The sequence below is a fragment of the Mytilus edulis genome, chromosome 6 (genome assembly GCF_963676685.1).
Source record: "Mytilus edulis chromosome 6, xbMytEdul2.2, whole genome shotgun sequence".
NCBI lineage: Eukaryota > Metazoa > Mollusca > Bivalvia > Mytilida > Mytilidae > Mytilus > Mytilus edulis.
This window is the reverse complement of record NC_092349.1, coordinates 83,602,422-83,616,509: the sequence shown is the minus strand read 5'-3', so window position 1 is coordinate 83,616,509 and position 14,088 is coordinate 83,602,422. Positions and strand designations below refer to the sequence as shown.

At 31.8% G+C, this 14,088-nt stretch overlaps 1 protein-coding gene across 1 annotated transcript in view; it reads right to left on the bottom strand.

Moving 5' to 3' along the window:
- LOC139528690 (equilibrative nucleobase transporter 1-like) overlaps positions 1–14,088 on the bottom strand; it is a 182,645-nt gene that overhangs the window by 57,718 nt on the left and 110,839 nt on the right. Inside the window, exon 2 of the mRNA XM_071324810.1 lies at positions 11,767–12,244. Coding sequence (XP_071180911.1) covers positions 11,767–12,244 — 478 coding nt within the window. The remainder of the gene's footprint in view (positions 1–11,766; positions 12,245–14,088) is intronic.

Sequence of the window (14,088 nt, the reverse complement as noted above, 5' to 3'; positions counted from 1 at the left end):
TTCTTTTTTTTTGTAGTTGCTTAAGTTCTTGTCAAGCGTCAGTGCATATAGAACACATATGTAAAATTGAGAATGGAAATGGGGAATGTGTCAAAGAGACAACAACCCGACCAAATAAAAAACAACAGCAGAGGGTCACCAACAGGTCTTCAATGTAGCGAGAAATTCCCGCACCCGGAGGCGTCCTTCAGCTGGCCCTAAACAAATATATACTAGTCCAGTGATAATGAACGCCATACTAATTTCCAAATTGTACACAAGAAACTAAAATTAAAATAATACAAGACTAACAAAGGCCAGAGGCTCCTGACTTGGGACAGGCGCAAAAATGCGGCGGGGTTATACATGTTTGTGAGATCTCAACCCTCCCCCTATACCTCTAACCAATGTAGAAAAGTAAACGCATAACAATACGCACATTAAAATTCAGTTCAAGAGAAATCCAAGTCTGATGTCAGAAGATGTAACCAAAAAAATTAAACAAAAGGACAATAATACATAAATAACAACATACTACTAGCAGTTAACTGACATGCCAGCTCCAGACTTCAATTAAACTGACTGAAAGATTATGATTTCATCATATGAACATCAGGCACAATCCTTCCGTTAGGGGTTTAGTATCATACCATCATAACATATATGAGAAGAACATAACATGTGTCATGCCAACAACTGTTTTTAGAATAAATGTGTTTAGTTCCGATGCAAAGACCTTATCAGTGACTCAATATTAACGCCAAAATATGCAATCTTTAATGACTTGACAACAGTATCGTAATTATATCCCTTCTTAATAAGTCTGTTCAAAGGTTTTGTAAGTTTGTATCAAACATCTTTGATATAAATTCGATTTAATTTTCTAAGCAAAGATTGTTTGTTTTTCAGAGATTTCCCCACAAAATAAGCTATTAAAGGTCAACGTTTTCAAAATATCTAAGACTATTGACAAATTGAAATGATAGAAAATCTGATAAAAAGTAAAATCACAAAAATACTGAACTTAGAGGAAGATCAATTGGGAAAGTCCATAATCACATGACAAAATCAAATAACAAAACGCATCAAAAACGAATGGACAAGAACTGTCATATTCCTGACTTGATAAAGCCCATGTTCCAGGTGAACAATAATCAAACACGAGTATATAAAATTAGTTACCTTAAGGTAACAGCTGAATGATAATTGATATATTAACATACAATTATTGCATGCGACTGTCCAAGAATGTAACAGTTGGCTTAAATATAAAATTTTATCCTGGTATCTATGATGAGTTTATTCGCTCGTTTGAAGTGTTTTAGATTTTCATTTTGCTATTTGAAAAGGCTCTCCGGTTTTGATTTTTCCTTGGAGTTTGATATTTTTATTATTTCGTACTATACATCCGTAGGTAAAACATGTACACATTTACTGTTCAGTGCCTGTCCAACCTCTATTTGTTATAAAATAAAGTGAAAAAAAGAAGCCGATCCTAGTTTTTGGTTTATAGTTTTCCAACATAAAATGATGCAACAGGTGGAAATAGGTGGAAATCCTCAAAAAAAAATATATGTTTTTCTTTAAAATACAAATACTACTATTTCTACTATTTTGAATTGTCATCCTTATACATGATATATATGTAGGTGTGATTGGGACGTTGAAGTGCGGTGATCTGTCCCCTGGTGTGCGTCTGTCTAAGCAACGATTGATTGCCGGTTAAATAAACAGATGTCCAATGACCACGGAAAGCAAATTGTATTTTGATAGTGAGTATGCACATTTACATCTATTATTTGTTTATGTAGTTCCTTTGTTGCAAGTGCATACTAAATGAGAGGTGGTCATTTTTTTTATTTTTCAACGGTAATATGTATTGTTACTTTGTTTCTCTCGTGCGTTGCTCGTTAACATTTACATTATAATACGGAAAGTCTGTCTGTTGACCCGAATATATTAAGAGTATGCCACGGTTAATCGTATGTGTAAAAAACAACCCTCTGACCATAGGAAATCGTATGTGTAGAAAAACAACCCTCTATTGTTTTAACAACATCCTCCATTTTCTCTTAAGTGTGACAATCGCAGTTCAGTGTACCATCGTGGTTTTGATGTTATATATTTCGTAAAAGCGAGGATGTATGAAGAGATAATGAACCTTATATAATCTGTGTTCTAAGTGAGGTTATCAAATACGAATATATGATATCTATCTTCCGGTAATAGGTGATTAATAAATCATATTGATACACTACATATATAGCATTGATAATTACATTTATCTATATGGTGAGAACTTCCACACATTATGTCACGTACATGTACGTATTGCCCTTCTGTATAGTTGTTACAATAACAGGATATTATGGTAATTAGATCACCTGCTTTTCATCAACTTGTGTAATGCGGGGTTCACACATTGCCGATTATTACTCCCGTTTGAGATCAGACAGCGATACGACACGATAAGTGAAAAAGTCGCATTAATATCCTCAATTATCTGGAATGTCCTATTATTGTCTGAACGCAGTCGTTTTAGTTCGTAACAGATTCCTACTGGTCGAGAAGGGTCCGAATAGTTTGGCAAAGCACCCCGACAGTTATGTGCGTCCCTTAACATTCGGGGAACCTCAGCCGATTTTGTCTAGTCGTATTACAATCGTGCCTATGTCGTGACAGATTCTGCTGTATCGGATCGAATTCCTAACAATGTTCTGTGTATTCGGGACGGTGTCCTGTGGAACGGGAATGATCTGGAGAAATTTGTTCGAACGGATAACTTCCGTCAGCGTCGGTTCACTGTCTTGTCACTATCTGATCTCTGTCGGATTATATTCGAGAATCGAGACGCAGTCGTGACAGACTCGGTCGAATTTTACCTGGCGAAAGATTAAAATCGGATTAGAAGCGGATTGAGAACTGGATTATTGGGATACATTCGCTTGGAAACGGTTAAATATCGACGCTTCCTGAACAATATCTGATTGTTGTCGTGATTAAGTTTTTAAAGTTTGAATTTACATCCACGATTCATAGGATCTTGATCAGACTTTTGATAAATTTTAATCGGGAATGGTCCTGTCAATGACGGCAGTAAAAATCGTGAATGTGTGACCCCAGCTTAACCAAGTCTTTTCTGTAACCAGCAGAAGTGATTAAATGTTCATTGGTTGTCGTTGTTTCATTATATTCCGATTTCTTCAATTATTTTGTCATAAAATAAGCCATTCGTTTTCATTGTTTTTCTATGACTGTATCTTATAGTCCTAAAGGACAGATACTTAGTTATTCTGTAATCAATTCCATCTTCACGCCTAATATATCAGGTACTGTGTTACAAATTTACATTGTGCTGACGAGGAAAATTAACACTAGGCTACCGGTTAAGTTCAAGCAAGGTATCCGTGTAGTCTAGAGCGCTCGACAATGTGCAGGTAATGTTGTATCGATATCCTAATAACATGAGATCGAATCATGTGAGGATTAACAAAATCAAAAAAGAAATATGTATGTATGAATAAACAAGTCAAAATTGAAAACAACGTTCAATTCTATGATTGCGTTAGATAAAAAACGCAATTTTTATACGTGTGCATGTAAAACAATTTTCGTTGTAAAAGGGTCTAAATACAGCACAAACAACATTTTCCCAAATACCTAAAGAGTGAAAAGGTATATTTTAACAACACGCATTTGACTAGCGGGTCGAACAACTGATGTTCTAAAACCCTTAATATAGTGATTTGTTTCGTATTCCATTTTTATATAGAAAGCTTGTCACATGTACAACAATAAAAGACTAGTATTGGATCCTTAATTATCTTTTTATGTCTCATTGTTTAAAACTGATCATTTCCATTACGTATCACGATCAGTTTATCATTCAATATTCAACATCCAATGAACAAATAGCATAAAAAGTGAAGGAGATGTAATAACGTTGACAATGAAAAGCCTATTCACGAGATACAAAATGACGAAGATATAAACCAACGAACATAGGTCAATGTACGGCCTTTGGTAATAAACACAACCTTATGGGTTTTAAAATAAACTATAAAATGACCTTACATGACAAATAAATAATAATTAAAACTTAAAATAAACGGCCTGATAAATAGTACAGCAATGAACCAAATAGATTTTTTGTTGTTGTGTAGTTTAGGTAACAGATTCGCGTATAGTAATGACCTGCAAATCTTAAGAGGATACCTTCACAATAATGCTATGTTGTTCACTGTTTGAGTCTCTGTGGATAGCACGGACCTGAATCTGTAGGCGTTTATTCCATTCTTAAGAAATTCAGTAAAATATAAGCGTTCATCAAATTACCCAGTTGTAAGCTTCCTTGTAGGCATATACGAGCACAAACTGTTAAGCGAGTAAAAGAAGGTCGTTTTTTTAATACCAGAAATTTTTCTATTAATCTCTACATAAGTGTGATGTGTTTGAGCTTTTGATTTTGCAATTTGATAAGGAACGTTCCGTTTTGAATTTACTCGGGGGGTCATTTTGTTTTGATTTTTTACTTATAGGCTTTAAAATTTTATATTTAAATATTAACAACATTCATATATTTCTTTAATGATTATTAAAGAGATATTAATCATATTTCTCCTATTTATCAACTTTTTACAATAGGATCAAAGAGCATCGTTAATGACATGTATATACTGTTTCTAATTTATTGTATATTAATGATGATAATTTGGATTCTTTTTAACATCTAGGTCTTGACATTTCCATGTAATAACTTTGCTCATATCTAGAATTTGATGATTCACACTTTTGATATCGAAGAGCATTCTTGTATATTCCATAGTTTGATGTTAGGGCTATAATAGTAAAATATGGTTGCCGGGTTAAAAGACAATATTCTTATTTGGATAACTTGTCACGAAGAAAACAGTTGGGTGTCTTTATGGCGTGTCTTTTCTATATTCAGTGCACGCTATCGCAGGCATCAATTCTTTACCGTTATTTTATTCGGAATTGATCACCTGGACAAAAGGTGGATTGATAACCGTTTACTACAAATTCATTATCGACTTTGTAATGTGGTTTTCTGGTCTTGACCATATGATGACCTTATTTGTTCATAATGGTAAAGTATGTTGTCGACATTTCAATTTTTTATGAGAATTGAACGTATACAAATCAGTAGCGATCAAAACCGACTTGTATCTGTTAGATATTAGAATAGGGATAATAACTGATTCTTATATTTACATATATAAGATAATGAATTCCGTATCACGAAAGTAAACAAGAGTGGCAAAATCCAATTTAAAAATCATATACTTGCAAATAAAAAACAATCAACTTTATATTTTCACTGTTTAAATTATGTGCAGAAATTCAAAATTTTGAAAGCTTTTCCATTTCATTTTTCAGAGAGAAAAAATTGTTTGCACAAACAGTTTCGTAATTATCTTCTTTCTCGCCCACAGTTTACAACTGCGTCCTCGTAAACTGAAGAAGGCCATTAACTACATTTAAGTACTGTTTTGTTCTGACATAACCGTTCTGTGTGTTATCTTTTTGGTATGATATAACATGTTAGAAATATAATTGATACTTATGGATGTCGAGTAAAAATCAGTTCCAATACAATATGACATGTATAACTAATATGGATAACATGTCACTTTGAAACTATTTGGTTTTTGGGGTTATATTTCTACATGTATCGAGTGCAACCTATCTCAAAAAATGATTGATCAGACGAGCAAATAATCGGTTTGTATGACAAACATAACAACATTGTACAAACTTGCTCTTGACTTTGTGCACGGTTTCTCTTTCCTGCTAATCTATAGTAATGAATCTTATATGGTAATACACTGAGAGCTTATTACCTTTTCGTATATCTTTCTACTTATGTCTTCATTTATATGTGAGGGAATCCTCTTTTCGTTTTCAGCATAAACGCGTTAAACCATGTGTTGTTGGGAATATCAGCAAAATATGTAGATTGTATGTCTGTGTGTGTTCTTTTCGTTTCAAACGGATGCAGTTTTGTTTAATATGATTATCTTATTTTATTACTTTTTCAAACTAATTTCATGAAAACTAAAATTGTCAGAATAATGTCACAATTTGTAATAAGATAAACGACACTTTATTAAACTCTTACTGGATCAATTGCTCCGTAATTGCATTTCAAGATATAACCGCTGTAACAACATATTCTATGAAATTTCAAATATCCCATGTGCACAAATTGACATTTAAAATGTCATGAATTGTATTGGGGAATATGCATGTCGCCGTGATGACCAAGTAATTCAATTTACTGTCTAGGTTGCTAAAATATTCAATGCATATAGTTGAATGCATTTCTTACTGACCTTTAAATAACTTAATAACTACCACTTAAATGTATATTTATTTTAAAAGGAAACATATGTTACAGTACAACGTGAAATGAAAGTGAAAGTAAAATGTAACACCTTATCTTAAAATGTTGTTCGTGTAAAATAACACAATAGTCTGACTATCTGTCTCTTCTATCAATCATTGTTTTCGTTGGTTGTAAGATAAATTGCAAACGAATGTGCATATCGACGCTGAATGACTTTTCACCTTCGCGTCACGAATTCGTTGACCGATTTATCTCAACTCAACGTATCCGATCTTGTTTTTTATTGTTATTTGTTGACTTCATTGGTTTCTTATATATGCATATAAATTCTTTTTTTTACTGCGTCTTGCATATTATTGTCACTTATCGATAAGATAACCTTCAACATTACTTATGTTGGCAATCGGGTTCGTGTGATGTTTCAGCTACCCAATCGTATGTCTGTCTTCCGTGGGGTTGTCTTGTTTGCTATGGTTTTGTGTAGTTTAATTTGTTCAACATTAGTATCATCTTACACTTTTTTTAAACAGTCTAAAACAGTCTCAAGAGAAAATAAATTTTTAACTTATAAATAGGCATCTTCCACTATATTCAATAAATGCTAAAACTACTTTAAATGATTACAATCTCTTTTCAAATCACAGTGGACTCTTTTATATTTGTACTTTTATGCATTTCAAAAACATTTCTTCAATTAGTAAAATGTCAAATCATTTTCGTTGACTTATAACTGACACTTCGTCAAACACTAACCAATTCAGTCGATCATTAATGTCATTTATAAAGTATTGCAGCTTGCACAATAATGACGTTTCAAATGTCTCAAAACGATGATATGCCATTTATAAAAATCCTAATCTAATTAAGGCATGTTTAAATCTAATTCTGCTCATCGAGATAACGATTCTGATATTCAGATATTTTGAGTGTTCCTTTATTTAGTTTCGCATTTTTCAAATTGTCATTTACATTTTGATATATCTTTTAAATAAAAAATGTGCATTTGCGTTTGTATTTGCAAATCGTGATATTTTAAATCGTTTAAGTTAAATTATATTCTCAAATGACACTGAAATACTAAATTTCTATCCAAATTTTAAGAGTACGTACGTCATGTTATATAGTAAATTTAGATTTACGGTTTTTATTCTGGCAATCAGTCAGAATTCAAAGCGGTTTTGCAAGCCAAACCATAGAATTAAACGCAATTATTACATGCAATATAGTCTTACATTTGCACATTTTTAATATTAATCTTTTGATTTTAATGAGTAAGGATATAAATTACTGACATCAACAATCGGTTTTACAGAGAAATTCATATGGCAAATTATCCATTAAACATTATGGTGTTCTCTGGGAAGCACTAGATAATTTCTTTAAAAAATTCAGTGTCTCTTAATAATATATGTTTTTTTATGTTTTCACAATATACATCTTACAATACGGTATTGGTTTTACTTATTGTTGTTTGCGAACGGTAACATATAGATGCTCACAATAGTGTCTATTTGATAGTTGTCTAATTTGGAAAGATTTTCATTGTTTTATACCTGTAAGAAAATAACATGAAATGTATAGCAAATATCTCATAGTAATCTCCCCAAAAAGGAGAGGGAATCATTTTTAAGATATTATTTTAAAATAAATAAGAAGAGTCGTCAAGTACATTGTTTTGATGAATTACAGTCAACAGACGAAACAAATCAGCCAATCTACATTGTATATATCTGATGTAAAAATACAAGAAAGCATATCTAGGAACATATTAGAAGAAGCATCAGGGAAAAATAAGATTTTATAGATGTTGATTGTAATGTCGGGAAATGTATAGCTTCGTTATTTGACATTAAAAAAGACTTTAATGATGAATGGGTATAATAAAAATTCTAATAGTGCCTTCTCAAATATCAAATTATTTTTAAATAGAGAAGCTGAGCGGTGTGTTATAACAAATGTCATGATCAGTGGGTATAATATAAATGAAAAGTTTTTGTTTAAAATGACATGACAGCGTATCAAATCTGCACATAGCTTTTGTATATTGCATTTCAGTACATAAAAATGTTTAATCTCAAATAAAAAACTGTTCCTCAGTAGCAAATCTGAGAATTATAAAAATCATATGTTACTTGCTATGTGGGAATAATAAAAAGTATATCCATATGGATCAAGTAACTTCTGGCTATAAACTGCTTGTACGTTCTAAACAGTACTAAAAGGTAGACAAAATGACGAAAAGAGGGGCGAAAGATACCAGAGGGACAGTCAAACTCATAGATCAAAAAAAAATTACTAATAACGCCATGGCTTAAACAAAAGGACAAACATATAAATAATATTACACAAGACACAGCTTAGAAAAGGTACTTAATTTACGGATAGACAAATGAACAAATGGAATCAAGTCAGTAAGGGTACATTTCATTTAGAAACGATCTGTATAGTTTCAATATGGTTTTGATGTGTTGGATTTTGGCGTAACAAAACAGTGAAAAAAGTCTGACTTTCCAAGAAGACATTAGTCGCAGAATTAACAATTGTGTAAAGATAATCCCAAATAGCTCAAAAGCGACCCATTATTACATAAAAATACATTTTTATAAAACTGTATTATAAATAATATTTTGTTTTTTTGTTGTGGTTTTGTATAAAATATATTAAAAGAAGTCAAAACAGATCACAGATCTTGTACATTTTGAAAATACAGCAGGCTAATGCCGCTACAACGCAGCACTCGCACCCGCAAAGTAGACAGGGATTAGTATAAGATTAAAGTTGTAAAAATTTGTTTCCGAAGCCACTATAAACCAATATGTTTAAAATTAACTCAATTTCCAGAAATTCTTGCAAATGGGGTATGCGTCTCATTTTATACGTATTCCAGAACTAACGTTACCTACACTGGTACCTATTTCCGTTAAATAGGTTTGCTGTTTTTTTCGTGAAGGGTTTTTAGTGATAAAACATAAAGTAATGCCACCGTACGTTTTACAACATTAATAACTTTTTCACCGTTATAACTTATATGTTATATACATGAATTAAGATATCGTATGATTCTTCTATCAATCGCCCGAAGCAATTAACGATTAAATGTCTTAAAGTGGCACTCGTTGTTTGGACGAATCGAGTTGCCTTTTATATAATGCAATTTATTAATGGTCATTGATTTCAATTATCTAATACAACTTTATTGCTATAGTTGTATCTCGAACCAACTTATCGTTAAAAATAGATTATTTCGGATGCATATATATTGGGAATACTTCTTTGGAGCCAGATAATTTACACTGATCTTGCTTTTAATTAAGGTGTTTTTTTATTTTACAGATATGTCTATAATTTGTTTCTTCAATGTTTAAATTTTCATCAAGATGAGTTGTAAAAAATTATATTATCAATAGTTAGTGAAGTTATAATGTAGAAATGAATTAAAAGCATTGATCAATCTACAATCGTATGATGCCTTATCATCATCATAAGAACAGTACCTTTCTCTCATAATTAAAAATTGTCTGTGGTTAACAAAACTTAGATCTTTTGAAAATTTAAGGCTTTTCTACCTCAGGAATAGATTACCCGAACTGTTTTTTGCGAAACCTTTAGGAATTTTTGGTCCTCAATGCTCTTCAACTTCGTACTTCTTTTGGCCTTTTAAACATTTTTTTATTCGAGCGTCACTGATGAGTCTTTTCTAGAAGAAACGCGCATCTGGCGTTAATATAAAATGTTAATCCTTGTATCTATAATGAGTTTATTTATTACCATATCAACAATAACAGCAGAAATTCAAATATGGCATAAACAATACAGTAAAAACATAATGGTTAACTTTTCGCTATGAAAATTGTTGTCAACTAATCCAAAGTCCAATCTATGATTAGAAAATATCATTTTAACATAAAACAATATTTAGATTAAGGTATTACTAAGCACTTAAAATGTTTGGAATTACAGCAATAAATACTTTGTTGCATCATTAAAAATTACATGACTACGGATTTTTATGAGTCAGACACGTGTTTATAAACAAAAACAGTTCTGCAGGTAACTTCAATAACAAAAGTTTAAAAATCAAAAACCTGAAAAAATTACAGGATTAATGATAGGTAGGAAAAACGATAATAGAACAAGTACTCAATTATAAACCACATCGACTGTTTGCTAGTACCTTGTGTGATTTGACACCTGACATTTTTTGCGTGGTGACTTGCAGTTTTACCATATCGCAAAGGAAAAAACAGACGGGCCGGCATAAAATATGTTTTTTGCAGATTTCTTGCCCATATAAAAATCAAAAGAGAATCATGAGACATAATAATTTGTACTCCCCTTCTTCATTTAAATTGGGATAAAACATTGATTAAATACAACAGATAAAATTATTACCGAATATATAAGAGATTAAAACACGGGAGTCTTCACAAAACACTAAGTAGACATCAAAAGATTAAGGTAATGGAAACAAGCAATACTCGAAGGTTTTTTTTTCTATAAGCCTAACCATTGCCTGTACAACACTATACCAGTAAGGACACGGGCTCATACATTTTTATATCAATTTGAAAGGTTCTGTGTAAAAATAGCATTAAAATCTATGCAACTAAAACCTTCGGTTAATCGAATCTTAATTGTATCCTTTTGACTATGTTTACTAATTCTATTTTTTCATAATAGGTGATCTATGCATATCTGTTCGAACATTCTCTATGTCTGGTCATTGGTTTTAAATTTAGAAAACCGAAGATCATATTCGATCGAACAAGTAAGAAAAAAGATCATTTAAGCGAACAAAACAAGAGATAGTCCAATGAACCTGAAAAGGATGATATTGTGTGATTCGACAGGGCTTATGAATGCGTCCTAAGTCTTGCTAATCCATGTCCCAAAACAGACGTACATCGGTAACACACTGTTGTTTTGTAAATGTTTAGATTGTATTTTCACAAACAATTTGTCTAAACCATGTTTTTCTATTAAAGACACTCGGATTTGAAAATATTCTTATGATATTTATCTTGAGAATGTAAAAACGTTTTCTTTGTTCATAATTATTTGTCTTTATAAAGTAATCGACTAGGGTCTTTTCTTCTGAAACAGAGTGCTATGTGACGTTCTATTTGCAAGGATAGAGTTATTGCCCAACTCTTACGTGATACGGAAGCAAATTGATATTACAAACAAACCAAAAAGTACATTCATTATGTTATAGAAGTTTTCCTTTTGTATATGTTTTATTTTTGTCGTCTGTTTCGACTTGACAACAAACTGTGACCGAAAATTCAAATTTGTTTATAGAATTGTAAGTTTTGAATGTATAAAATTGGTCTTTCATTTTGACACAAACACAAATACAAACCTGAAAAGCATGTGCACGAGGCTGCATTCTATAATTAGAAATGAAATAAAACACTTACATGGTGAGGAGCCGAGTTCTTGTTGTTCCATACATATCTAGGAAAATTCCAACTGGAAAAACTAATGCGTTTCTTACAAGAAACACGACAGCATGAATAAGTTCGAGTTTCTCTTCTTGCTCGTCACAAAAATATGTATAATTCAACATTGAATCGTAGTAAGAACCAGGAAATTCGGTAGTGGCTACTGTCGTGGTACGTCGACGACATTTCCGCGGTTTAGCGTTCTGTCCGTCGAAGTCGGGAATTCCTCCCGGTTTCAATAATGCATTTTCCCCTTCTCCATCATGAAACTTGTGTACATCATCATCGGGTAATGTTACGTTACAAAGATCTAAAAAGTATTTGTTTCGACGTAATGTTGACAAAAACCACGGCCATCCAAATATTAATCCTGTGAACAATAGACATTCCAACAAAGCCCATATAAACGTAACGTGTCTCTTCGTACAATTCATTTCTATTCTGATTGTCCTACCTGAAATACAACACAATTTTCAATTAATGTCAGCGACATATAATAATGACAAAATGTTTCTATAGATGCATATACTTTCTTTTATCTTATTATATCTAGCACAACGAAGCTGTGGCTGAGTAAGTCAAAACTGAATATTTTACTACAAAATATAAGCCTTCGATAGCAATGAGAATTGATACTTCATTGGATATCGGTTTGTGAACAAATCTATATAAGGAGATCTCAGTCATTTGGTATTGACTTTTATCATAATAAAACTGATTAATCGAGGGATTTCTTCCATTTATACCGATTCAAAACATAAAACTACTCCAGGAAGTTTTCAAAGAACCAATGTTGTTGTGTCTAACTATGCAATGCTGCCATAATGGATTACATTGGCATTGAAGAATTACTGTTTACTTAAGCTTAAAACAATTTGTTCACTATCCATTAGAAACACACTGTCTACCGTTACAAAAATCATACACACAATCACATTCAAATAAAATATAATTTCAAACAGTCAACAGAAGATTGATTGATTTTTTTGGTACCTCAAAGTCCATTGGCATTACTTTGAAGGACGATGTCAGCAACATAAATAAATTGAGCTATCAATTCATTCAAGTATTTTGCAGTTGTAATATGTGCTGACGTATAATAAAAGCATGTACTATTCTGATCAAAATAAACTGCATCCATATTTCCTTCTGTTTAGTAATACCGATATACATATCTATACTGTAGTTTACGACACTGCAGAGCGTTTTGCTCGATACAAAACTTATTTTAGCAAACGCACCAATTTTGCAGAGGAAAATACGTACCGTCTTTAACAATGAGAAAAGCACAAGCTATATAGTCATATTTTTTTAAAGGCTCCTGTATAATTAATTTATCCAACATTCTGGTTGAAGACAAATGATGTAACATGACTACCAAAGAAATCACAGATTGGCACGAAGCTTAAATATAATATTGTCAACGCAAACAAAAAAGTACCGATCTGAGCAGCACACGCTTAACTAACTTGACTAATTAGAATAAGAAATTTACAATTTAACATTATATTGTATGAAAAATGTTTTTTGTTTTAACAAAAAAAAAACTTTACTTTCAGACTACAGAAAAAGAAACATTCGAAAAATTCACAAAATTCATAAAAATGAAACTATCGCGTTAAAAACTCAGTTTGACAACTAATCCATTTTCTTTCTTCTAAAATTGTTCTTGATATAACGCCCCACGACTGAATCATACAATTCCTGTTGAAAATATGACATTAGATCTCTTGGTAAGTATTCATCTCATATTTTTCCCTGTCTTTATTATGCTTACTGTTATTTATTTTTTCTTTGATGATTATTGAGTATTTAACCTCTGTAAATTAGACTAAGGACACAGTCCCATATATAATACTGAATTGAAATATCCCAGCTGATCCGGCATTTTGATAGGTTAACTTCACAGAGGCTGTGAGCAAAAACTGAAGATCATAATTATTAATTTTGTTGAAATCATTATACGCCAGTAGTTATTTTGGCTTTATAAGGGGATACGGGCTCATATTCCCTGTAAGTGCTCTATATCACTCTTGTGTGACGGCTACAGAGAAATAAAATAAACCGACTCGGAGTAATGAATATCATAAATGCTTCGTTTGAAGTCTTTTACTTAATTTTTAGTGGTATATTGCAGAGGAAAATGGTGACGATGATTGTTTGTTTCTTATCTAAAATATTCACAACTTCTAAATACTCCTAATGATTAAGACATTAGCATTATAGAAAAACATTATGTTCCTAAATGGATATATCTTTGTATTCTTATCGTTGGGTTACTGTCTTGTCGAAGTATTT